Genomic DNA, 27,306 nt, shown 5'->3' on the forward strand with positions numbered 1-27,306 from the left:
TCAGGCTTGAAGAAGAAAATAAGCAAGCAGTAACTGTGGAAGGTGATTTAGAGACAATTTTTCATTTTCTGATTTACTGTGTTCAGGCAGTGGACATGTGGGAAAACTATTTCACCTGATAGTTAAGAACCAGGACCTGTGAAGTAAGACCCAGGTAGGGTTTATTTTCTATTTAGGTTTATTTGATACTTTGTATTCTTCTTTTGATAATCCATTCCTTGTGTGACAGAGGGGATAGTTAATAAAACATCTGTCCTTATTTGAGACCTGTAAGGTATGTGGCACTTCTCATTCCTGGGTAAGGTGTTACACTGAGAATCCATTTGACATATCTTGGTTAATTCCAAATAACAGTTTACTTCTACTCACACCTTTTGAATACTTAGTGATTTTTAATAGGTTCATTCATAGCTTCATTTTACCTTCCTAGTACAGAATTGCAACTGTCAGTCTGAAGATCTATAGAACTGTTTTTCTACAGTGTCCAGAACTGATTGAATAAGTGAGATCCAAACCTGTGAATGAATGAGTATCTGTAACCTGACCAACTGCTGTCATTATTATCTGCAGGAGTGATGAGATCATAGCACTGTAAGAGGATTCCACATCCAACACTTATACCTACTGATTTAATTATGAACACAAAAATAGGCAGCTTTAATCTTATTGAAATTATTTAAAATTGTATTAGTTTAATAGTGTAAATAAAAGGTTGATGGCTGACTTTGTATTACAAATGCTAAGGTGCAGTTAGCAAGAGGAAGTAGTGTAGTCGTAGTAATTTTCACTAAAAGACAATAATAAGATGCATGGTTACTTTATTTATAAGTGCCATGATTTATAATTACAAATATAATTAACATTAAGGACATAAAATATCATTTGAAATATATTAATAAATGTTAGTTGTATTATATTCAGGGAAGCAATTATTTGGACATTTAATAAATTAGGTAAAGTGTACTATATATAGATCAATGCTTTATTGAATAATACTATTTTATAGTTTAAGGTAAATAAATTCTCTTAGCATGGGAATCCATCTCAGTCACCATCAGGAATCAACTCTGTATGGGGCCCCAGGCTAATATAGAGCACACAGTTGAATTTTATAGGCAGGTTAGAAAATGTATATACAGTATGCTTATAGGTTATGTTATAGTGGGTCATCTAGTTACATTTATGAAAGAAAGCTACTAATTTTAATAGGTTGTTAAAGAAAGTGAAAACTTTTTATTTTGCAAAATTTTATTAACCTGAATTTTTTTCACATTTCAATATAGGTTTATGTATTTTTTATTGTTAGTTCCGAGGTCGAAAATTAATAATGTATATCAAATTAATTGGATAAGCAGGTTGGATATAGCGGGTTGGATAATGGATGGATGGATGTTGGAAAAGATATTGAATTATGAGTATAAATAAAGTTTGCAAAAAAGTTGACGCTCACATTAAACTACAATTCCCAGGCTGCAACGGAGTTTTAACGATTACGGAAGGCAATATGACGAGATACATATGTTGTATTTGAGGTGCTTTAGTTTGCCAGGGTAGCTGTTAAAAACGACTCTCATTCTATTTTGCATCGTGAATTTGTTGTTCGGAGTAGTAATATGAATTGATAGCAATATTCAAAAACGCCTCGTCCACATCTTTTGATATAAAAGAAGGAGACACCGAGCTTGCATCACGCTCTGCCGGGAATCTCTATTTGAATAAAGGATATCACTTTAAGGTACAAATGCAATAGAATTCTTATCGTTAAAGTTAACGGCCAGTTCTGTATTATTTTTAAGGCGTATACGACTTGTGTTCATGCAGAATGTTGTAGGCTATTACGCGACTGTCGGCGACAAATAAAAAAATGTAAATAATTTAGAGCTTTATTGTCAGCATCATTAGTGTATAATCAAAAATTCCGTTGCGTTTGTATAACAGTATTTTAATGTTTGTGTGCTGATTGTTAAATTATATGCAGTACGAGAAAAATAACTGTATAGCCTTTTTATGATTGTAGCTTGCAATTTCTAATTTATTTTTTAATACCTTTAGCGTTTTCAGAATTGTTAACACTTGTATTTTTAAGATTACTTATAATAATGACAAATTGATGTGTTATTTTATTTGCCCTGGATTTTATATCGCGACGTTCGCCAGTGAAGCGGCCTCGGGGCGCAGTTTGATTACGCAATTCCTTTGCAAGGTTGTTTTCGGTCGTGCTTTAAAGTTTACTTGGTGTGTTCAATCATCCGTAGGGGTGTGGGTATATTCAAACAGATTTACTAGTTAAAACATCACCGCGAAAAGCGAGGTTATCCCAGAGCTTTCAACGGCAAGGCCAGAGGAGTCCCCGACCGGGTAGCCTCCCCGCCCCGCCCCTTTATAGAAGCACACCTGAGCTACTTCAGACTACCCAGCTAACCAAACGTGTATGTCTTTGGGATGAGTATAGAAGCCGATGTACTGTGGGGGAAATAAGTATTGATTGCGTCAATATTTTTTTTAGAAAATATATTTCCAATGAGAATATTCACATGGCATTCTCACCAGACATTGGTTATCAACTCAAGAAATCCACAAATATAACATTAAAGGCCATAATTGAAAGTTTGTGTAATAAAGTGGAATGACACAGAGGAAAAGTGTTAAACATGCTAATTGAATACGTGGTGGAGAAGTCTTTGTATGTAACGACAGTTTCAAGATGATTCCTGTATGAATAAACCAATCGCCTGCTCTGCTCAGGTGTGATTTTTTTCTTTTTTTGACCCAATTTTCTAAATTGATTGACTTTTAAATCTTGAAGATTCTGGGAGACCCTCTTGTAAACCCTGATCTTTAGTTTCTTTCACAATTGTTCAATTGGATTTAAGTCAGGTGATTGACCTGATCATTCTAACTTAATTTGATTTTCTTTCTCTGAAACCAATTGAGAGTTTCCTTTGCTGTATATTTTGGATCGTTGACCTGCCGAAAGGTGCACCAACTTCTCATCCTCATCAACCTTGTGAATGGCAGCAGATTCTTTTCAAGAATCTTTTGGTACATGGCTCCATTCATTGTTCCTTCAATTATATGAAGTCTTCCCAGTACCATGAGTTGAAAAACGGCCCCATACCATGATGCTTTCACCTCCAAACTTCACTATTGGTATGCTTTTCGGGTGACATGTAGTGCCATTTCTCCTCCAAACATGGTGTGTAGTATGACACACAAAAAGTTAAACTTTGGTGTTGTCTGACCAGACTTCATTCTCACAGTATTTCATAGGCTTGTCCAAATGTTGTGTAGCAAACTTTAACCAAGCTTCATCTTGCCTTTTCTTCAGTAATGGAGTCTTGCACGGTGAGCACACACAGAGGCCATGCCGGTGGAGTGTGTTGCCTATTGTTTTCTCTGTAGCAATTGTACCTTTTGCCTCCAAGACTTTCTGGAGCTCTTTCTTGAGTGGTCCTTGGCTCTTGGGCTACTCTTCTGACTATACTTCTGACTCCATGGTCAGAAATCTTGCGAGGAGCTCTTGTGCGTGACCAGTTGATGGTGGAGTGTTGCTCTATTTTGCCTCTGTGTTAAAAACAAAGATTTCCAAACCAGGATACAAGAGAGAAAGATCAAACAGATACAATAAAAGTAACAGGGTTTTGTCAATCTGCAAATAAAACGGGTTCCAGAGACACATTTTGCAGACAGCTTCACAGTTTGTCTCAGATTTTAGTTTTGAATCCGTTATTGTGCCCAAATATTTGTGTAATGTCACACACACTATAATTTGACCATTAATATACGTACATCTTCATGATTACTACCATTTTTTTCTAAAAAGCAGTTATCTCCTTAATTTTAGATGCATTTAACAGCAGATGAGACTGCTTACACCACTCAAAAAACTCCTGCACAATTGGAATGTGATCAGTGTCAGTTTTCTGGTGTAGACTTAAAATAACAGAATCATCTGCATAATTGAAATGAATCCTGTTCTCCCATCTATTCTGACACATGCTCATATACAAGATAAATAAAAGGGGTGAAAGCACAGATCCTTCTGGAGCTCCAGTTGAAGAATAGACCTGGCCAGAAAAAGTGCTCAGCACCCTTACATTTTGTATCCTCTTTGTCAAAAAAATTCAGTACCCAGCCCACATTATTATTCTCCAAGCTGAATTGTCCTAACAGCCTTCTGATTAAAATGTGTGGTTCAGTTAGGTTAAAAGCAGGTGGAAAAAACCTTTAAATAAAAATCTAGCATGTGACCCATTTCCTTCTAAATGTACGAGGACAAAGTTTAACAATGTAATGGTGGCATCTTCTACTCCTCTATTTGGCCTGTAAGCAAATTGCATAGGATCCAGTACATGTTCAGTTTTCGTTAGGATTTCTGTCTTTATCCACTTTTCAAATGATTTTGTTAAGATTGATGTGAGAGCCACTGGCCTAAAATCATTAAGAGTTTTGCAAACAGGGACCACAATAACATCCTTCCAGACCTTTGGTACATGTTTTTGATATGAAGACTGATTAAAAAGGTAATGAACTATAGAACCTAGCTCTTTTGCACAAGATTTAATGGTGCAGCTTTAGATGTTGTCAGGGTCCAGAATCTTTTCTAATCTTACAGAAGAAAAAAACCCTTACAAAATCTTTTTGTTCTGTTTTAAAATGCTGACTACCAGGTTCACAATCAGTTCTTGTATATCATTGCTAAAATCATGGGTGTTAAATCAATTGTAAAAACAATTAAGAGCATTGGTAATTACTCTTATCTGCATTAAAACCATCCAGTGTAATACAAGAATTACATTTTGGTTAATTAATCCTGCTATGGTTTGGCGATTCTAAATTGGCCCTAGTGTGTGCTTGGTGTGTGGGTGTGTTTGTGTGTGTCCTGCGGTGGGTTGGCACCCTGCCCAGGATTGGTTCCTGCCTTGTGCCCTGTGTTGGCTAGGATTGGCTCCAGCAGACCCCCGTGACCCTGTATTCGGATTCAGCGGGTTAGCAAATGGATGGATGGAATCCTGCTATGGTTTTCATACTGTTCCAAGCTGATCCAAGTTTATTTAGAGCCATCATATTCTCCAGCTTAGATTTATAGTTTCTTTTGTCTTTAAATGTTTTACTTTTAGATCTGTTGTAGCTGTTTTACTTTGTTTCCAAATACCTCAGTCAGTATCAACAGTCCCGAAAGTTATACTGAGTAAAGCTTGTTTGCTCTGCAGATCTAATGAGGTGATGTTACTGAGGGTGGGAAGCCACTCAGTAGGTGCAGAGTGCATAGTCACTGTGATGGTTCTCATGGTGGTGTTCAATTTTATGTCTGTTTCCTTGATGTGTTGACTGTTGAGTTATACGGGGGCACAATATTCTGCTCCTGAGTACGCTAGGACCAAGGATGATGATCAAAAGTGACTGGAGGATGCACTCCATGTAGGCCAACTTTTAAATCCGGTTATTTCTGGTTTTCAGTTTTGCAACTACCTTGCAAATGTGAGCATTTTGCATCAGGGTCTGTCTAGTGTGACCTTGAGATATGTAGGGCTAACATTGTGTTTCAGCTATCATTCTATTAAATGACACTTATAATTGTCTGTTGGCCAGCAGAATATTAAAGTGAAAGCATGAAACCTTGGTCTTTGCTTGGCTTAATGTGGCACTTTTTGCTGTAGTTATTTAAAGATGACAGGTCAGTTGTCATTATTTACAGTTGATGGTGAAAGTTACTATGATAATATATGAAGGTCATATAGCATCAGCATTGTTGAACTTACGTGATGCTGTTGAGGGCAAGTCCTAAATGTAAAGGTTAAACAATAGTGATGCAAGAGATGATCCCTGCTGCAGGCCATTCATTGTTCAGCTTCCTTGTTGTGCTACAGTCCTCTATCAGGTATACATTAAAATAGTAATTGGTGAGTATGTTGCTGATGAGGTCTCAAATTTTTAAGTACGGGATTACTTCAGTGAGCTTGTAGAGCAATTTCTTCTTCCAGACAGATGATGTCATATACTGCTGTAAGGTTCAATGAAAGATACATGTTTTTCGTCACTGTTGAAATCCGTCTTTGATAAAGTTGGTAAGAGCCAGTACTTATTGGTGCAGCTGTAAGCCTTTCAGAAGCCAGCCTGTTCGACAGGAGTGACTCTCTGGATAGCTGAACTGATGGTAATGTGCAGCAGTTTGTCATGTACTTTGGAGCAAACAGAAGGTAATAAAATTGGGTGGTAGCGTTCAGGTATATTGTCTGGTTTGAATAGTGCAATAATGTTTGCTATTCTGAGGGAAGGAAGATTTTGTAATACTTTGTAATCCACAGTTGGAGAGGACTTTTTGGTATATTCCATCCATTTCTGCTGTTTTACTGGTCTTGATTTCAGCAAGAGCTTCGCTCACAGGGGCGGGATAGAGATGACTCAACAGGTGGTAATTGTCATATTTGTTTCAGTTTTTTTATTGAAATCCCTTGTGAATTCCTTGTCTGGTTTAGCCTTCAACAAGTGCATAATGTGAGCTGTTGTAATCCTGCTTCATAGAATATTGAATTTTATTCACATTACAAAGTACCTTTGAATGCTGTATTAAAATATACTGTATCAAATAAAAGTAGACTGCCTGGTTAAAAGTAAATAAGGATGGTTAGGGCAAAATATCCAGATTATGTCCAGTCGAGTATTCATATTAATTGATGTCAAATAGAGAGCCACTTGGTAATGGAGTTACATTACTGGTGGATTAGGGTTATGAGTTGGTGCCAAATATGAATGTACTTATTAATTTATTCATATTTCCTTTTTTTCCAGATGATCAGAGGTAAAGGTGACGAAGAAGACTATTGGAACAGCTCAAAGTTTAAGGCCTTCACATTTGATGATGATGATGAATTTTCACAGGTATTACAGTATGTATAGTATATGCAGTAAGTATGGAAGTGTTGTATACTTATTCAAGAAAGTACAAGTTTTCCAGCATTGGAATCATCTGAAATTAACATTTTTCATGCATACATATCCGTGTGTACTACAGGAAAGAAAGTTTGTAATCATTCTATTTACTGTTCCTTATTTTATGAATAGATTAAATTCCTATGAATGTTGCTAACTTACTAAAATTCAGCTTTGACGTTCTGATTTTATTGAATGTCATTCCTTTTACAGGTTCCCATAGATCTCCACAAGGCTAGTGTTATTCTTACACACTGAATTTTAATGAAAATAAACTACATTTAAAAGTTACCCCTTTTGGCTGTTTTTAAGTCAACTGAACAGTAGACATCTGTTCCACACTTGTAGGTCTACAACATTAGCACTGTCTTTGGTAAAGCTGAGAAATTCATGTGTTGGTTTGCAACCAGTCAAAGATAAAATAAGTTGCTATTCCCTGTCCTTTGTTAGTATGTTTTGGCTCAGACACAGGAAGCAAAGGTTGATGGTGCGAGGAACCTCATCAGAATAGGCTGATGCTAAGAGTGGTGTTCCCCAGGGGTCAGTGCTAGGGGTGCTGCTATTTTTAATATATATAAATGATAGGAATATAAATAGCAAACTGGTTAAGTTTGCAGATGATGCCAAGATAGGTGGATTAGAAGATAATTTTGAATCCATAATATATCATTACAGAAGGACTTGGATAGCATACAGGCTTGGGCAGATTTGTGGCAGATGAAATTTAATGTCAGTAAATGTAAAGTATTACACATAGGAAGTAAAAATGTTAGGTTTCAATACACAGTGGGCAGTCGGAAAATAGAGACTACGCCTTATGAGGAGGATTTAGGAGTCATAGTGGACTCAAAGCTATCGACTTCCCAAAAGCGTTTAGAGCCATTAAGAAGGCTAACAGAATGTTCGGTTATATAGTATAAGTCCAAGGAGGTTATGTTCAACCTTTATAATGCACTGGTGAGGCCTCATCTCAAGGACTGTGTGCAGTTTTGGTCTCCAGGCTACAAAAAGGACATCGCAGCACTAGAAAAGGTCCAGAGAAGAGCGACTAGGCTGATTCCAGGCCTACAGGGGTTGAATTATGACGAAAGATTAAAAGAGCTGAGCCTTTACAGTTTAAGCAAAAGAAGATTAAGGGGTGACATGATTGAAGTGTTTAAAATTATGAAGGGAATTAGTACAGTGGATCGAGACTGTTATTTTAAAATGAGTTAAGAACACATGGACACAGTTGGACACTTGTTAAGGGTAAATTTCGCACAAACATTAGGAAGTTTTTATTTACACAAAGAACGATAGGTACTTGGAATAAGCTACCAAGTAGTGTGGTAGACAGTAAGACTTTAGGGACTTTAAAAACTCGACTTGTTTTTTTGGAAGAAATGAGTGGATAGGAATGGCGAGCGTTGTTGGGCTGAATGGCCAGTTGTTGTCTAGAGTGTTCTAATGTATGTTTCAATGAAACTTATTCTCTTTCATGTGCATTGTTTAGTAACATCATTTGTGCCAACAGTTCATAAAATTCTTTTGAAGATTGGATTATCTCTTCACTCCTCTAGTGCATCATTGAGAAACTACTGAGACCATTCTTTGTCCTTTTCCATAAGAACATCAGAGAAGGATGTTGTTCTTACTGTTAACAGATCCTCCAACAACTTCAGCTGTTGAGAATCATTTGTTAGCTTAAAGATGTTCAGTATCCGGTAACAGTAGACTCTGCAGGCTTTGCACAGTGTTTTTCTTTGTTTCTGCTAAGACTTTATTATCAGAAATGTTTTAAGTAGAAACTCCTACTTACTACTAGAATGTTCTTGAAATTCCTTCTTAATTCTAGAATGTTCTGGGAACTCCACCTTAGTACTAGAATGTTCTGTATTTCATTAAAAGTAACTTAGCCAGTTAAGAACCCTGTGTAAGAGTACATACATAAAAACAAATAAAACGTTCAGCCTCTAATTTCTTATAATAAGGATGAAGTTTCAAAGGTAAGCAAGTTATCCCTGTTGATCAAAAGTAAGCTTTGAGGAGAAATAATTCTACAAACATTGACTCTTTGCATTGGTTTGTGGACACTCTAATGCTGTGCCATATGCCACAGTAACAATCCTTTCTATATCTGAGCATTCTTCTTCCAGTCCAACGACTTAACAATGCCTGTGCAGGTCTCTCTTTTAAAGTCAACTTGAGCAAAATAAATGTGGTAATGCAAAATTATGCCAACTAGAGACTGTTGGTTTTAGGTGATCTGCTGTTTTTTTTTTTATTTTAGCAAAACTGGACTTCAGTTTGAAGCACTTGAAGTACCATTGACTTATTTAGAAATGTTTTCATTTGATTGGATCAATATATGGCTTATGTATTATGCTTTGACTATCTTCTAATAAAAAGAAAAACAGAACCTCTACACTTCTTAGTTTGGATTTTTTCTGCAGTTGATGAGACTAAACAAGACAATGTTATTATTTTGATAAAGTAAAATGTTATTTTGTGCATTTTCCTCCCTTTTATAAAATGCCCCTGGATTTCAATGAGTGGGGGCAGATTTGATCTTTCCTACCCTGATTTCAGCCTTCAGTTTTGGAAAACACTAATGAAATAGTTCATTGATCCTTGGTAAGCACTCCATGTACTGAGGAGGTGGCTTGTTGGCAAACTGATGTTATAGCACTGTGTCAGTGTACTGTATGTTCTGCATTTGAAGGAAAGGATTAGAAGGAATTTTTTTTTTTTTTTGCATGTTTATGTGCCAATTGGTTGACTATGCCAGTATTTCTTGGAGCACGCTCATTTAAATTAAAATGTAAGATTTTACAAAGGATATGTACAGAAGTTGATGCCTTAAGCAGTTAATGGTGCTCCTTTATTTATCTTTGAGAGTTACAATGCAGAAAAATAGCCAAAACTATAAATGGTTTTTAGTCTCTCTAGACTAATCAGTTTATAACCTGCAAAAGCCATCAGAGAGAAGCAGTGGATATGGTTGCTACCTGCAGTTGTCTCATTGTTGTGGGTATGTATTGTATTTGTTAGAAAGTGATGTGTAAATGTAGTGCTTCATTGACTTTAGCTCAAAACTAGCACAAAAACTTTCAGGCATGGAGGAAAGTTCTAATGTAATTTCCTGTAACCATAACTTTTTTTTTATTTTACAGTTCAATTTTGGTTGATTTATTTAAAACAAGACCTACCAATTAAACCATTCTTTGATTGCTTATTAAGTTTGTTTCCTTACACCCTTGCAAAAAAGAGCATGAAGCTGGTAAAGCATGGACTTTTCTGGAGTGCAACAGTGCCCTCTAACTTTATTTTTAGCCAAGGTTTTATATAGATGCTTTTTCTTCCTAGTTAAATTCCTTGTTCAAAACAGCATCTAATTTCCACATCATCACCTTAGGAAATATTTGTCACCTTTGCATTTATACTTAATCTCAAAAAGGCTATGGATGCTCAAATTGTGTCCTTTTAGCCTTTGATTAGATATGGCTGCCATAATGATGCAGAAATAGTTTCAAAACCAGCTACACTGTGAAGTTAGTAGTAGGTGCACATAAGATGATGAAGTAAATTGCTATTCCACACCTCATACTGCCTGCCACATGTTTGTATATAAGCTGGCTAAAGCAGGCCTAATGGAATAGAGCCCCTTAGTAAGGATATTGAAACAAAACAGTACAAAGCTGTTACTACAATGGAACTTGTAAAGACACAAACACTCCTATTTTTAAATGCACAGTCTTACTTCAGAAATTCATGAGAAGGCAGATAATGAAAAGATTTCATTTAGATGCAAAGGTTATTCTCTGGTTAAAACTTTGAACAGGAAAAAATCTAGCAGCCCTTCTAGAACCTGATGTTTAAATATGTGATATATAATTTGAGCACCTATGCTGAAAAACTGGATCATATCTGAGTTTTCTTGAACCAATTCCAAAAAAATATATTCCATTTCACAAATTAGTGTGATACTAAGCGGAATAATAAGACAATGTTTGAGCAGGCTTGCATGAGAATGTGAATGATTTTTGAAATGATGCTACAGAGCTCCCTGCAGACTTCTCTCCTTATGGAAGGTAATGACACAAAAGGAATAGAGTTTCTCATAACTGAAAACAATATAATTAAGCTAAAATAATTTACTAGTAGACGATTATTGAGAATTTACCAGGATGAATATTTAAAGTTTATTTTTATACAGGTTTTTTGTCTTGGTTTCAAAGGGGTAAAATAAGTGTAATGTAAAAATGATAAAATGTATTGCATTGTTTAAAACAATAAATGAAAAGGCTCATATAAAAATGAATAAAATGCAATGTTATAGCCACTCACACAATGAAACCAGAAATTAAGCAAAATGTTTTCAGTACTGGCCAAAGACATGCACTCTTTTGAAATTCCCGGAACAAGACAACTTCTATTTCTTTTACATTTTGACATTCTTTGTGTTTTTAGATGGTGGTCCTTACGATGTGTGGTATTGTCAAACGTCATCATTTAACCAGTCTTCTTAATCATTATTTGTACTACAAGTATCACAGATTGGTGAAGCACCCTGTGTGAAAATTTGGAAAAATATCCAATTTTGCCTTCCAACTCCTTCAAGATACAGAATGTTCATTTATTGTTCATCTGCATGCAGAAAATATGGTATTAGTAATTACATTTCAAGCCAAAATAAAAAAAAAAACACTTGTTTAGGTATTCAGTTTGTCATAATGCAGTGGTATCCAGCTCTAGTCCTGGAGGGCCACAGGGGCTGCAAGTTTTCATTCCAACCCTTTTCTTAACTGGTAACCAGTTTTTGCTGGTAATTGTTTTTTTAAGATTTGTTCCCCTGAATTTCTTCATCATTCCTCTGAATTGCTTCCTTTCTTTCCTTAAGTGGCACCCAAACAGAAACAAAATGCAACAGAAGACCAACTAAGTCAGGGCCTCAAACGCCAACCAATTTCACTCCAACCAGTTGCTTAGTTAGGTGCCAATTCTTGTTGTAAATTAAACCTGCTCTTTAATTCACTATATACACTACACTGCTATACACTAGCGTCATTTTAGCATCACCAAACCTTCATGTTTTTGGAAGGAAACCGGAGCACACTGTGGAAACCCACCAGGAAAACATGCAAACACCAGGTAGGGAACACAAGGAACGCGACTCCTTGCTAGGCAGCAGTGCTACCACTCTGCCATCGTGCCACCTCCACATGTGTAATTATTAAAAGTATTCATTATTTAAGTGAAGTTAATGATTGATCTGTAAAATGTAACATACTGTACATACTTTAATGAATTTCATCGTGAAATTGATATCAAGTGTAAATCTAAGGATTCTAAATGTGCAGAGAGCTGGAATATCATGAATTTAATTGTGTTCTGTGTGGGGATCTATTGCTGCTTTCCAGTTCTGTCAGTTCAGGAGGAAGCTCAGGATGAAGCCCCAGGAGCACGTAGTGATTAACAACTGGGTCGGTTTTAAGATGACGTTCACAACGGCATGCTTCAATGATAAGGTTAAGGTTGAAATTTACACTTTAATCACAAAATAGACCTTTTTGCCATGTCCTTAATTTTTTTTCTCTGTGACTTAAATATGCTTCAGTACATTCCGATGCTATTGTGAAGGTGCAAAAAACAAAGTCACAGAAGATGGTATGTCCATCCATCCATTATCCAACCCGCTATATCCTAACTACAGGGTCACGGGGGGTCTGCTGGAGCCAATCCCAGCCAACACAGAGCGCAGGAAACAAACCCCGGGTAGGACGCCAGCCAACCGCAGCAGAAGATGGTATGTGAGACATTTAATATGAATTGTGTCATAATGTTGGGTAATATGCGACGCTTGACTATAAAAGCATCCTGAATGCATTTTTATGTTGCCATTTTGCTTCACCACATCGAACCATTCATCAAACATCGAAGCACGCACATTGATCCTGTAGGATCTGCATAGCGGCGTTCTGTCACATGTAGATCATAAACAGAGACTCTGAAGTCACATTCCAGCTTTTATCACATTGCGCCCCCCGGCTTTTTGCTGGTACAGCAACTCGTGCATGCGTCGTGTTAATTTCTGAGGACATACTTAGAGGAAGAGTCAAATGAACTCTGGAAACGCGTGGCAGCCATGATGCATGTGTGTACGTGTTCTGAGCATGAAGTATAAATGGGCCCTTAGAATGAAAGCCTGCAGCCAGTGCAGCCCCCCAGGACCAGAGTTGGAGACTCCTGTTTTAACATATATAATAAAATTCAGACGTGCCGCAAAATTTTAACTAAACATTCAAAGGTCTTTGAAGGTTTGTATTTTAGACATCTATTAGATAAAGAAGGGGAATTATTTTAGAAGTCTTTTTATAATTTTTCCCTTTTTGTCTGGATTTAGCTGAAAGAATCAAAAAAAGCTGTAAACAGCATACAGACCCTGGTGGATGATGATGACGATGATGAAGATGATGTGGAAAAGGTCGGGTGGAATGGAGAGCCAATTGGAAGTATGCAATAAAGTTTATTATTATAGTACTTTTTGAAAGTTAATGTATTTTGTAGTTATAATTTATTCATCCATTTTCTGAACAAATGTATTCCAGTTCAGGGTTGCAGGATGCTGGTGTCTATCCTGGTAGCAGGGTTGCATGCCTTGAATGTCATGAATGGAATACCCATGTAACACAGAGCACCCACATACACTCACACACCAAAATCCAGTTTCATTCATGCCAGGTCAATTTAGCACGCCTGTAACATGATTAATTTTGGGATGTGGGAGAACCAGTACAATGTATTCTTTAGATTTGAAATCATGCAAGATTTGGGACAAAATAACTTTATGTGCTTTATTTTGAATGCATTATATGTAAGTTTGGTAATAAAGACTTTTTGTTAAAACAGGAAGGTTTTGCCTTCATCCACAGGTGACCTTTGGAAATTTTGATTTATTTTTTCAGTCCAGGGACACTTTATTAGACTGAATTGGTAGATCCAGTTTGATCCAGTATATGCATGAGAGACTCTAGCATGGAATCCCTTCCAGGACTTTTTCCTGCTTTGTACTATTACAAAAGTTGATTGTGCTACTGTAAATAAAATGTAGGCATCATGGTGTAGTAACAGATGGCACTGTTGTTTCATATTGCATGAGTCTTGATCTGAATTTGAGACTGTGTGCAAAATGGACTACAGTGTGTTTGGCTGTTTTAAGGACTGATATCCTGTTGATTATTCCGCAGTTGTGGATTTATGTCCAACACTGTCATGTGTCTTTCTTTCCAAATCCCAGCCCATAACAATATAAAGTATATTTATATTAGGAAATTTGTGACAATATGGCATTTACTCCAAAAATAAGCATGAAAATATATTTTGAAGAAATTTAGTTATCAAAATATAGACTCACCTTTGCATGTGTCACAATCCCTGCTTCCCTTTATTCCCACTGAATCTGCTCAGATTCCTTACATCATATGATGTACCACTTGTGGAACTGAGGAATTGAGTGTCTTTTTTGTGAACTGTGAAGTTTAACCTGGTAATAGTAATAGCAAATGCAAATGATAAACCCAGTTTTAAACAAGTTACTCTCACACAGACACTGGTTCCCACATGCTTGTTAGACACATGCATAATTGTCAACTTTTATATAGTAAATTCCTGAGCATTTATGTATTTGTTTTTGTATTTATTACATGTTGCTTGTATGCTACTACATTGTTTTATATTATTTACCGGTGCCGATTATAAAATTAGAATATCATGACAAAGTTGATTTACTTCAGTAATTCCATTCAAAAAGTGAAATTTGTATATTAGATTCATTAATTACACACAGACTGTTGTATTTCAAATGTTTATTTCTTTTAATTTTGATGATTATAACTGACAACTAATTAAAGTCCCAAATTCAGTATCTCGGAAAATTAGAATATTGTGAAAAGTTTCAATATTGAAGACACTTGGTGCCTTACTCTAATTGGCTAATTAACTCAAAACACCTGCAAAAGCCTTTAAGTAGTCTCTCAGTCTAGTTCTGTAGGCTACACAATCATGGGGAAGACTGCTGACTTGACAGTTGTCCAAAAGACGACCATTGACACCTTGCACAAGGAGGGCAAGACACAAAAGGTCATTGCTAAAGAGGCTGGCTGTTCACAGAGCTCTGTGTCCAAGCATATTAATAGAGAGGCGAAGGGAAGGACAAGATGTGGTAGAAAAAAGTGTACAAACAATAGGGACTGCACCCTGGAGAGGATTGTGAAACAAAACCCATTCAAAACTGTCGGGGAGATTCACAAAGAGTGGACTGCAGCTGGAGTCAGTGCTTCAAGAACCACCACACACAGACGTATGCAAGACATGGGTTTCAGCTGTCGCATTCCTTGTGTCAAGCCACTCTTGAACAAGAGATAGCGTCAGAAGCGTCTCGCCTGGGCTAAAGACAAAACTGCTGCTGAGTGGTCCAAAGTTTTGTTCTCTGATGAAAGTAAATTTTGCATTTCCTTTGGAAATCAAGGTCCCAGAGTCTGGAGGAAGAGGAGGAGAGGCACAGAATCCATGTTGCTTGAGGTCCAGTGTAAAGTTTCCACTGTCGGTGATGGTTTGGGGTGCCATGTCATCTGCTGGTGTTGGTCCATTGTGTTTTCTGAGGTCCAAGGTCAACGTAGCCGTCTACCAGGAAGTTTTAGAGCACTTCATGCTTCCTGCTGTTGACGAACTTTATGGAGATGCAGATTTCATTTTCCAACAGGACCAAAGCTACCAGTACCTGGTTTAAGGACCATGGTATCCCTGTTCTTGATTGGCCAGCAAACTCGCCTGACCTTAACCCTATAGAAAATGTATGGGGTATTATGAAGAAGAAGATGCAATACTCCAGACCCAACAATTCAGAAGAGCTGAAGGCCATTATCAGAGCAACATGGGCTCTCATAACACCTAAGCAGTGCCACAGACTGATCGACTCCATGCCACGCCGCATTGCTGCAGTAATCCAGGCCAAAGGAGCCCCAACTAAATATTGAGTGCTGTACATGCTCATACTTTTCATGTTCATACCTTTCAGTTGGCCAACGTTTCTAAAAATCATTTTTTTGCATTGGTCTTAACTGATATTCTAATTTTCCGAGATACTGAATTTGGGACTTTCATTGGTTGTCAGTTATAATCATCAAAATTAAAAGAAATAAACATTTGAAATACATCAGTCTGTGTGTAATTAATGAATCTAATATACAAGTTTCACTTTTTGAATGGAATTACTGAAATAAATCAACTTTGTCATGATATTCTAATTTTATGACCGGCACCTGTATTGTTTCTATATTATTAAGATACTAATAAGAAAGCACACTCACTGCCCAGACAACACAAATACAAGTACACTGGGTCTCTTTCCAGAATGGAAGTCAATTAATAGTGGCTGTCTTTTGCTAAAGATTGTAATATTAGGTAATGTTCTATAAGGGGATCAGAGAATTTATATTGTGGCCTCAAGGGGGCATCGCAGACCCCCAAACCCAGTACACAACTAAACCACAGTGTCCAGATTAAAATAAACTGGTTTTATTAAGCAGAATACTCTGACAGATGTCAGAAAGTAATTTGTACAAAAAGCTATTAGGAAAGAATAACTTGATTAGAAATTTATTTTTAATGTATAGAGCAACAAAAATAAATACAAATTAGGTATCCTAAATCATTCTCACTTTGTACAAAAGTTAATGTTCATCTTAACATGGCAACTTGTAAATATGTAAATGTAAATATACATTTTTGTACATTACCTTTACATTTAGTGAATCAGAGCTTTGGACTGAACTGAAAACACTTAGCTTTATTGTTACAGCCTAATAATCTGTATTCCATAAGGCATTATATTTGTAAAAATACATTCTACCTTCAAAAGAGAAGTTATATTTTTTGGCATGTATTGTGTTCTTCATTTTTAATTCATATTTTTGCTTTGATCAACCTTTTCTGAAACACAACATTTTGTTTTTTCATTTCACACAGGTATTTCCCTGTCGATTAACGAAACTGCCTCTAGGAACAGGATGTCTGCAACAGAGCAAGAACTTGGGTTTCCAAAAATTCAAACCACAATGCAGAATCTATCCTTATCCAAACAGGGATCTAACTATTCCCTAAGCAGCTTGTTTAAAGGTGATTATATTCATATATGTTTATGCCAATATTATTGTGAATGTGAGGAAGCTTTGGACCAATACAAATGGTTCTAATAATCAAATAATTTTGCATATTTGTACGCGTAGTACATCTTTATTTTCCAGAACTGTGCTCTTGTTCTGCAAGTTGGAAATATTGTAAAAACTGCATCTTTTTCCATAATGGTGGCATCTTGTAATTTTTCACTCTTTTGTGTTCATATTATATAGAAAGGGATGCCAAAAATCCTAATTGGTTTATATGTTGTGTTTTGTTGTAATTACTTTGTGCTCAGAGATATTCTTGCATATTTTAATTTTTGCATAAAATAATCTATGCTTAACCAGGTAATTATTACTATTTGATGTTTATAATTTTTCTAAAATATGAAAACCTCAGTGAAATTATCATACTTAGTTTGGAAGTTCTTTATTCCTAGTATACATATGTGAGTAGGTTTTTAGAGCTGAAATTTTCTCTTGTTGCATTTTTAAAGGTCACGTCAATAAACACCTGAGAAAAATAATTTTGGATAAATATTGATGTTGAACTGTGGAGATGAGTTCAAGCCCACAGTGGTCAAGGTTGCCTTGATCTCTTTTAATGTTTACTGCATACATTTCCTTATCTTCAGATATATTTTGTACTGTAAATCTATTTACTGTTTCCCTTTTTGGTTTGTTTTAGGAAAAAATAAAATGGGAAATTTCCAGATGCTTTCAGAATGTAAGTAAGAATTCACTCTCTGTGCATCATAATTTAGTAGGTTTTGTACTCCATTCTTATTTCTTTCTCCTAGAGGTTCCTTTAGAGCTTCATGTGTAGACCAGTTTTAAAATAATTAGAACAATTACAATAATGTTGCAGGAGTGATTGCAAGTACGTACTTAGCTTCATTTAATTTCTATTAGGCATACAATCATAAATATGCTTAAGTCATATTTCACTTTTGTTTATTCTCGCTAAGAACACTTTCACATTGAGCTCAGAGTGCTATTTAGTAATTAGGTATTGTATTAATAAAGAAATGCAGTTATAATAGGAAATGTAGAGATTAAAGATACACAAACACATCATACACACTACATATATACTGCATACAAAATCTGAGGATAGAAATGAAAATGTTTGCAAGTTTAAAACAAAAAATGATATATGAGTTAAAGTATGAACAGTGTTGATAGACCAACAAAATCCTCAAGTCTGTGCAGTAAATATTATGTGATTAACAGTATCCAAAGAAACACTTCATTCTAAAAACATAATAATAGTAGCATTTCCCGTATTGCAGGAGATTAAAATATATAATAATGTACTCAGACAAGTTCTGTGCAGTGACTAGGACAAAAGCATGTCTACAATTTCTAATAGAAGCTGTTTTGTTCAATAAGATTTGAGTTTTATATGGTTCATGTCTCATGAAATTTTTTCTATAATAGAGGTCTAACAGTGGTGAGTACAGTAGAAGAAATTGGGGCACTGCTGTATTTGACCCAAGGTGTTCTGGTATAAGATATAAGATTACGTTACCATTACTGAAGTGACTGAAGTATTACTTATCTGCATTAACATGATACAAATCTGATGTTGTCAGGGTTGTGTGGTCACAAAAATCCAATTTTATCAAATCAGGTTGGAGTCACTTTCATTTCTGGACCTAGGTCAGATACGTATCCGATTTGTGGCTATGCGATATGAATGAGAACGGGCAGATTGGAATTAACGTGATCTTTTTTTTTTTTCGAATACGGATGAACTGAGCACTGTTGTTTTGCCATGCTGCTAATGGTTGATGACAACAATAGAGGAGAGCTACAGCCATGAGAACAGTCATGGTCCCACCTTTGGTGGATCCTTTTTTGTACACAAACATCTCTTGCTGCTAGCCATCTGTCTTTTTTTTTCACCTCATTGTTATTGTATAAGATAAGTGAGTTTTTCTTTTTTTGTAAAGGTATGTCACTTATACTGTATTTATTAAACTACCACTTCAAACTGTGTGCAACGCTATTGGGAAAGACCATCTGTTTATGTAGCATTGGTGTGATCATCTTGTTCTGTAATGTTAATAATATTTTTAAGCATTAAATCTTTGCTGATTAAAACACAAAAATGCTGTTCTCCTTTTGCATGAAAGGTGTTGGTGAAATTCCTTCAAGACATTTTGCTCCAGAGCTAAGAAAGCCAAAATCACAGTATAAGGTAAATAATCAAATCCATATCAATAGGTAATATAATTCCAATTACTGTATGTTTGTTAAGCTCCATTTTCTTTGTTTATTTTTTTGGCAATAAAGTGCTAACAATAATGCACTCATTTCAGTGAATCTAATATAGCATAGATTGTCTTTATCTGCTTGTGGATAAGTAACAGAAAATACAAGTTCAGAACATTTATGTATGGAAGGAATATTTATTTATAACAAATAGTCACTGTCAGATGTGCTAGAAAGATGTCACTTTACTCTGTACACATCACAGTGCAGTTATAACATTGCAGGATTTTATCTGGAGGAAAAACAGAAATTCAGTATTTCTATTGTTATAGTGCTTAAAAAATAACGCAATATTCTAAAATGTACTTAATCCAGATTATGGTCACAATGGTGTTGAAGCCTGTACCTGCATTACTGGGTACAAAGTAGGAACTAGTCCTGGATAGGGTGACATACACATGCACTTACCTAGATTCTTACTGAAATGTGCAAAGAAATTGAAAAGTTTGCCTTTCAAGCCATGTTGCAGAAGTTGTGAACTGATTATACAGTATTAGCGAGATTTAATATGGGATGATCATTCAGTATTATATTTGAAGACATCAAACCACATTCATCAGAAGAATATTAATCTGGCTGCAGTAGCTATTTATTCTATGCTGTGTTTCAATAGGAAGCAAGCGTTCATAATTAGAAAAGCTTCAGTAGTGGAGTTCAAAGTGATGTCTTGTAGCTATACTGTATATTTTTCTGAGAAAGGGTTATTATTGACTGTAATGATTGTAGAATAGTTATAAGAATTAGATGGTTAACCGATATGAATACTTGAAGTAGGCCTGTCAATTTCTTATTAACCTTTTCATTCTATGATAACATTTCAGTAAGTTATTTTTGTGGTTCTAGTATTTAAATTGGATGTCATGCCAAAAAGTCATTTCCAACTGTAATTGTATTCATTATTATTATATAAGATTCCTAATAATTTAGCCACCTTTTCCTTTTATGCTTAGCACTTTTACTACTTGGAATGTACTCTTCACATTTAGGGAATCTAAAAATTCTCAATGCCCATATTCTGTATGAAAGGAATAATAGGTTTACAGAGTTTCACTGTCATCACTAGAGGTGAACAGAAAGTGTGTCAGGTAGCAACAAGCTGTTAAAAGGCCGCAGGCACATCATCAAATGGCACCTACCATAAAGTTAGCATGTAAAACATAATTATAATTTGTGCATAGCCAAAGTGGGTTAGGGTTATTACATTGTTTGTAATGTTCACCCTTAATGGGCATTTTACCGCACAAGTTGTGAACTGAAACACTGTTAAAAAGAAGAAAAAAAAAGAAAAATTCCTATTATGTGTGTGCTTTGCTGATTTGGAAATATATAGTTGTAAAGATGCAAACTTTTGTTATATTAAAATAAATATATAGCCTAAAATAACTGAATTGTTTTTTGAGCATAGTTTTAATTCACTTGTTTACTGTGATTCAGAAACCTTCATTGCCTATTTTAGTTTTAAACAGCAGTATTTAGGTTGTAATTGTTGCCCGTTTGTTTAACCGACCTTCAGTTAATAATAAGGTGCAAATGACAAAGAAACCACAAGCTCGTCAGCTAATGTGCTTCAGTTGAATCCTTTATATATGCATTGTGAAGTGTCTGTGTTAAAAAATATTCTTCTAGAGTAGCAGGTTTATATTAAGTACAAACCTAGCCAGTTCAGTATCGGAGCAGCAGAGAAATGATAGCTAACAAACTATATGGTGAGCGGTGCTAACAGAAGCAGACATTACAAATTCTTGTCTGGAAAACAATAAAGCAGACAAAGGAGCAATTTATATGACACCTCAAAATACAATCATAGCATTATCAGACAGTACTTTTAAAAAGAAAACAGCACTTTATTAATATTTATAAAAAATACAAATATTCCTTCACTGAGAAAGTAAAGGCAAACAATTAAAGTAATTGTAGCCAACATAATACTTTTTAGATCCTCATGATTCAGAAAATTAAGTCTCACTAAAATTTATGTAGCTTTAATTTAATGAAGCAACTATACACACAGTCAATGTACACATTGCCTTAATCCAAATTCACCTGATTTCATAGTTGTACTGTTCTTTAATAAATAAAATAACTTGAATGAATTGTGGTAATCTGCCATCGATCGTTTTCATTTTCCAGATATTTCAGTTTTTTCTTAAGTGTTCACAACCACATTTATTGGCGCTGCTTTCAACATACACTCACCTAAAGGATTATTAGGAACACCATACTAATACGGTGTTTGACCCCCTTTCGCCTTCAGAACTGCCTTAATTCAAAGTGGCATTGATTCAACAAGGTGCTGAAAGCATTCTTTAGAAATGTTGGCCCATATTGATAGGATAGCATCTTGCAGTTGATGGAGATTTGTGGGATGCACATCCAGGGCACGAAGCTCCCGTTCCACCACATCCCAAAAATGCTCTATTGGGTTAAGATCTGGTGACTGTGGGGGCCATTTTGGTACAGTGAACTCATTGTCATGTTCAAGAAACCAATTTGAAATGATTCGAGCTTTGTGACATGGTGCATGATCCTGCTGGAAGTAGCCATCAGGGGATAGGTACATGGTGGTCATGAAGGGATGGACATGGTCAGAAACAATGCTCAGGTAGCCAGTGGCATTTAAACGATGCCCAATTGGCACTAAGGGGCCTAAAGTGTGCCAAGAAAACATCCCCCACACCATTACACCACCGCCACCAGCCTGCACAGTCATGGCAAGGCAGTAACAAGGCATGATGGATCCGTGTTCTCATTCTGTTTACGCCAAATTCTGACTCAACCATTTGAATGTCTCAACAGAAATCGAGACTCATCAGACCAGGCAACATTTTTCCAGTCTTCAACTGTCCAATTTTGGTGAGCTCGTGCAAATTGTAGCCTCTTTTTTCTATTTGTAGTGGAGATGAGTGGTACCCGGTGGGGTCTTCTGCTGTTGTAGCCCATCCGCCTCAAGGTTGTTCGTGTTGTGGCTTCACAAATGCTTTGCTGCATACCTCGGTTGTAACAAGTGGTTATTTCAGTCAAAGTTGCTCTTCTATCAGCTTGAATCAGTCGGCCCATTCTCCTCTGACCTCTAGCATCAACAAGGCATTTTCGCCCACAGGACTGCCGCATACTGGATGTTTTTCCCTTTTCACACCATTCTTTGTAAACCCTAGAAATGGTTCTCCGTGAAAATCCCAGTAACTGAGCAGATTGTGAAATACTCAGACCGGCCCGTCAGGCACCAACAACCATGCCATGCTCAAAATTGCTTAAATCACCTTTCTTTCCCATTCTGACATTCAGTTTGGAGTTCAGGAGATTGTCTTGACCAGGACCACACCCCTAAATGCATTGAAGCAACTGCCATGTGATTGGTTGATTAGATAATTGCATTAATGAGAAATTGAACAGGTGTTCCTAATAATCCTTTAGGTGAGTGTAAAACACCATTAAGAAGGCTGTAGTATATTAGTTTATGTAACATGATGCACTTAAAAATGCATTATTTAGCTTAATAATAAACATCCTTTTATTAACGCCTATCTGGACTACTATATATAGCTTTGGTCTCCATATTACAATAATGACATTGCAGCACTAAAGAAAGTCCAGGATGGAGTAGCCAGACAGACACTGGGACTGAGAACTGTGAACCATGAGGAAAGATTGAAAGAGGCGGAGACTTTTAAGTTCAAGAAAACGTACATTAAGAGGTGACATGACTGAAACGTTTATAATCATGGAGGGAATAAGTACAGTGAACCCCAGCTTTTACTTAAAAATTAATTCTGGAAAAAGAACACTGTAACATGTTAAGAGTAGATGACAAACACACACACATTTCACACAGAGTGGCAGATTCATTCATAAGTTACAAAGTGGAATGGTTAAGAAAAGGACTTTATAGTGCTCAATATTAATATTAGCTCAATATTATTTTGGATAAATTAGGTAGTTATAATCTGTTATTATCAAAATTGTTCTAATGCTCTAAATCTCTAAAGAATTTTATTTATTTTTAACCACATATGCTATACAGTATTTGATTTTTCTTTTCTATTTATTAAATCTCATTTTTAAGGATATTTTCTTTGAAAATTTGAAACTCAAAGTGCTTCTTTGTTTTAACAAAATTCCTTAAATACTTGTGTTTATGTCAGCTGAGTTGCTGGAGTTCACGGGAGACCTTTCCTCAGAAGTTTTTGAAAGTATAGTTGATTTAACTATTAAGAGAAATCATAATAGTGATGGACTTTTTTTTTTTTTTTTTTTACTATTGCTGCTGTTTTGAATTTTGAGACATCTGTTAGTTTTGAGACTGTTCACACTACAATTCAGACTAGACTTTGGGCTTCAGGTATTGTTTGAAAACAGTTACAGTACACCCTGTCATCTCAAAAGTTATGTTGTTTTCAGCCACGATATGTCGCAAATTGTGAAGGGTGTTTAAGACATTGTTGGGTACAGTTTTTAAGCCCATTTCTTTTGGGACAGCTAACTGTCACAACATCATAGCAATAAATCTGGATTTGGAAAGAGGTCAGTATCTCCCTGGTATAGATGGAAAGCACATTTTTAGGTGATAGGGAGGGCTTTTTTTTCTGCTCTGATTTGAAAAACAAAGAAACTGGCCTAGTGGGTTAGTCATAGAATATCTTCAATTTAATTTGCATAAACTGATCGGTTAGTAGTACAGCAATTAGAAATATTGGATTGTGTTACAGTTCTTATGTTATTTTTATCTGTTAATTAATATTGTTAGTATTTTATTTACATTTATTCTGAGTTTTTAAAGTTTTAACAGTGCCATGCCTGTTAAATATGTTCTTAGTGTTTTTTGTTGCTATAACCTATTCATTCAGGATTATACAGCTGTGTGGAGCCCTGAGGATACAGTCAGTAGGATGCAGAATGGAAAGGTTGGAATCTTTAATTGATTTGTCATGTGTATCTTACCATATTTATACTGGGTGAATTATATGTTTCTCTTTTAATTTGTGAGTGTGTATCTGTAAGAGTAATTGAACCATACACCTAAAAAAATTCCATGTTCACTGTTTTAGCATATCTGGCCTGTTACTGTGTAGGTTACAAACAACAGCCATACATTACCTTGATGAAATCTTAAGATTTCCAAAACATTCATCCATCCATTTTGTGAACAACAGGTACCTTTTCCTACTGTGTCATATGGAGCCAGTGCCTGTGTGAACAAGTCCTGGTGGAAGGTATAAATAAATGCTTTTTGGAATGCCAATTTATCTCAGGGCACGTAGATACATACCCACAATCACTCATAAAAGTTAAGTTTACAGAATTAATCAGCCGCACATGTACACATTGTACCTAGAACTGTAAGGCAATAGTTCTGACTATTGTACCTTTCATCTGAATTATCAAAAAGCAAGAAGATAAAAGCAGAAAAATATATATTGTTGCCACTAGCTGTTCAGTCCTCTCAAACCCAGAATATATCCAAAAAGTATAAAAATAGGGGTTTTAGTAATAATAAAAATGGTGACAAGCAAGAAGAATTAACCAAAACAATAAAAAGTAGTGAATACAGTAATCTCTCCTTGATGAAAATCCGCGAAGTAGAAACCATATGTTTGTATGGTTATTTTTATATATTTTAAGCCCTTAACTCTCCCACACTGTTAACATTATTAGAGCCCTCTAGACATGAAATAACACCCTTTAGTCAAAAGTTTAAACTGAGCTCCATGACAAGACAGAGATGACAGTTCTTTCTCACAATTAAAAGAATGCAAACATATTTTCTCTTCAAAGGAGCGCCGTCAGGAGCAGAGAATGTCAGAGAGAGAGCAAGATAAAAGCAAACAATCAAAAAATCAATACGATTTTTTAAGTATGCCGAAGCACCACGATAAAGTGGCATTTTGTAGAGGAGCGTCCGTATCTTCTAAGCAAACAGCCTCTGTGCAAACAGCCCCTCTGCTCACACCCCCTCCGTCAGGCAGAGAGAATGTCAGAGAGGGTGAGAGAGAGAGAGAGAACAGTAAACAATCAAGCACCGCGCGGGAAGCATATCTTATATCATTGAGGAGTTTTAGTTAGCAGTTAGTAGCTTCTAAGCCATCCGCCAATAGCGTCCCTTGTATGAAATCAACTGGGCAAAGAAACTGAGGAAGCATGTACCATAAATTAAAAGACTCATTGTCCACAGAAATCCGCGAACCAGCGAAAAATCCATGATATATATTTAGATATGCTTACATTTAAAATCCGTGATAGAGTGAAGCCGCGAAAGTCGAAGCGCGATATAGTGAGGGATTACTGTATACAAAGTATTTATCAAAGGTTTCATCAGTGCTTTTTCCTTAATTCAAGAAAAAGTTCTTGCAACTACCCCTTGTCTGTCAACTCCTTTAAAAAAAGAAGGCATACACACCAAACTTATGTCTGGCCGATAAATCCACATTTCTTCCTAATTCTCAAATGTAGACTTTTCTTGGCAGGGGGGTGAGGATCGCCTTTTAAGGGAAAACCAGGGATTGCTTCCAGTGCCTGTCTAATGTAAACAGGAAACATTTCTGAGTAACTCCCCAAAACCCCACCCCCAAGCCTGGACATAGCTCTGAGATCATCCTGCTAGAGGTCCACGGTTGGCCTCCGGTTTCCATACCAGAAAAGTTGTTTGTCTAGGCCAGTGGTTTCCAGTCCCAGTTATGGGGGACCCCTTTGGCTGTTGGTTTTTGTTCCAACTAATTTGGTAATCAGTAAGTCATTTTTCCCTCTAATTGATCCCATTGTTTAATTAGGTAGGTATGAAAGACACTGTTATACACAGGGTCACCAGACTCTCCTTTGTTGTAGTTTTTTTTTTTTTTTTAATTTGTTGTGATCTTTACAAACTAGTTTCTTTGTTTTTTATATATATTTTATCTCTCTATCTCTCCCTCTCCCTCGCGCTCTCTCTCTCTCTCTCTGTGTGTGTATATATATATATATATATATATATATATATTTACATTTCTCACTTAATTGATTTAATATGTAAAGAGCAAATTAACATAAATGTTGAATCGATTTTGAGTTTTGGAGATAATATGCATTTCCACATGGCAATACTACTAGTACTGTTCTTCATACAACACATTAGGAATGCTTGGTATTAACCAAACTTGTTGTTGTTTGGTTTTTCTTTATTTTTGTAGAAGGTGTTAAAATTGTTTTAATAGTGAATTTTCATTGTCTTATCTGGAAAATATACTCAGCAAATAAAGAAACGCCCTCTGACTTTCAACTGTTTTTACTTTCAGTAAACTTAATGTGTAAATATTTGTATGAACACTAAAAGAGTCAACACCATAAGACATAAACTAAAAATGTTTCACAATGTGTCCTTGAATGAAGGGAGGCTCAAAATCAAAAGTACCAGTCAGTATCTGGTGTGGCCACCAGCTGCTTGAAGTACTGCAGTGCATCTCCTCCTCATGGACTGGACCAGATTGCTGTGAGATGTTACCCCACTCTTCCACCAAGGCATCTGCAAGTTCCTGGACATTTCTGGGGGAATGGCCCTAGCCTTCACCCTGCGATCCAACAGGTCCCAGACGTGCTCAATGGGATTGAGATCCGGGCTCTTCCACTGCGAGGATGATCAGCTGTCCTTCCTGTCTGCCTGTAGCGCTGTCTTAGGCGTCTCACAGTGCGGACATGGCAATTTATTGCCCTCACCACATCAGCAGTCCTCATGCCTCCCTGCAGCATGCCTAATGCACGTTCACGCAGATGAGCAGGGACCCTGGGCATCTTTCTTTGGGTGTTTTTCACAGTTGGTAGACAAGTCTCTTTAGTGTCCTGCGTTTTTAGAACTGAGACCTTAAATGCCTACTTTCTGTAAGCTGTTAAGGTCTTAACGACCATTCCACAGGTGCATGTTAATTAATTGATTATGGTTAAATGAACATGCATGGAAAACATTGTTTAAACC

At 36.2% G+C, this 27,306-nt stretch overlaps 1 protein-coding gene across 1 annotated transcript in view; it reads left to right on the forward strand.

The window, feature by feature from the left end:
* The first annotated feature begins 1,477 nt into the window (after window positions 1–1,477).
* vipas39 (VPS33B interacting protein, apical-basolateral polarity regulator, spe-39 homolog) overlaps window positions 1,478–27,306 on the forward strand; it is a 72,360-nt gene continuing 46,531 nt past the window's right edge. Inside the window, 7 exon segments of the mRNA XM_039741146.1 lie at window positions 1,478–1,735; window positions 6,793–6,882; window positions 13,316–13,424; window positions 16,939–17,088; window positions 17,779–17,817; window positions 19,229–19,293; window positions 24,212–24,268. Coding sequence (XP_039597080.1) covers window positions 6,793–6,882; window positions 13,316–13,424; window positions 16,939–17,088; window positions 17,779–17,817; window positions 19,229–19,293; window positions 24,212–24,268 — 510 coding nt within the window. The 5' untranslated portion in view covers window positions 1,478–1,735.

The sequence above is a fragment of the Polypterus senegalus genome, chromosome 18, assembly GCF_016835505.1.
Source record: "Polypterus senegalus isolate Bchr_013 chromosome 18, ASM1683550v1, whole genome shotgun sequence".
NCBI lineage: Eukaryota > Metazoa > Chordata > Cladistia > Polypteriformes > Polypteridae > Polypterus > Polypterus senegalus.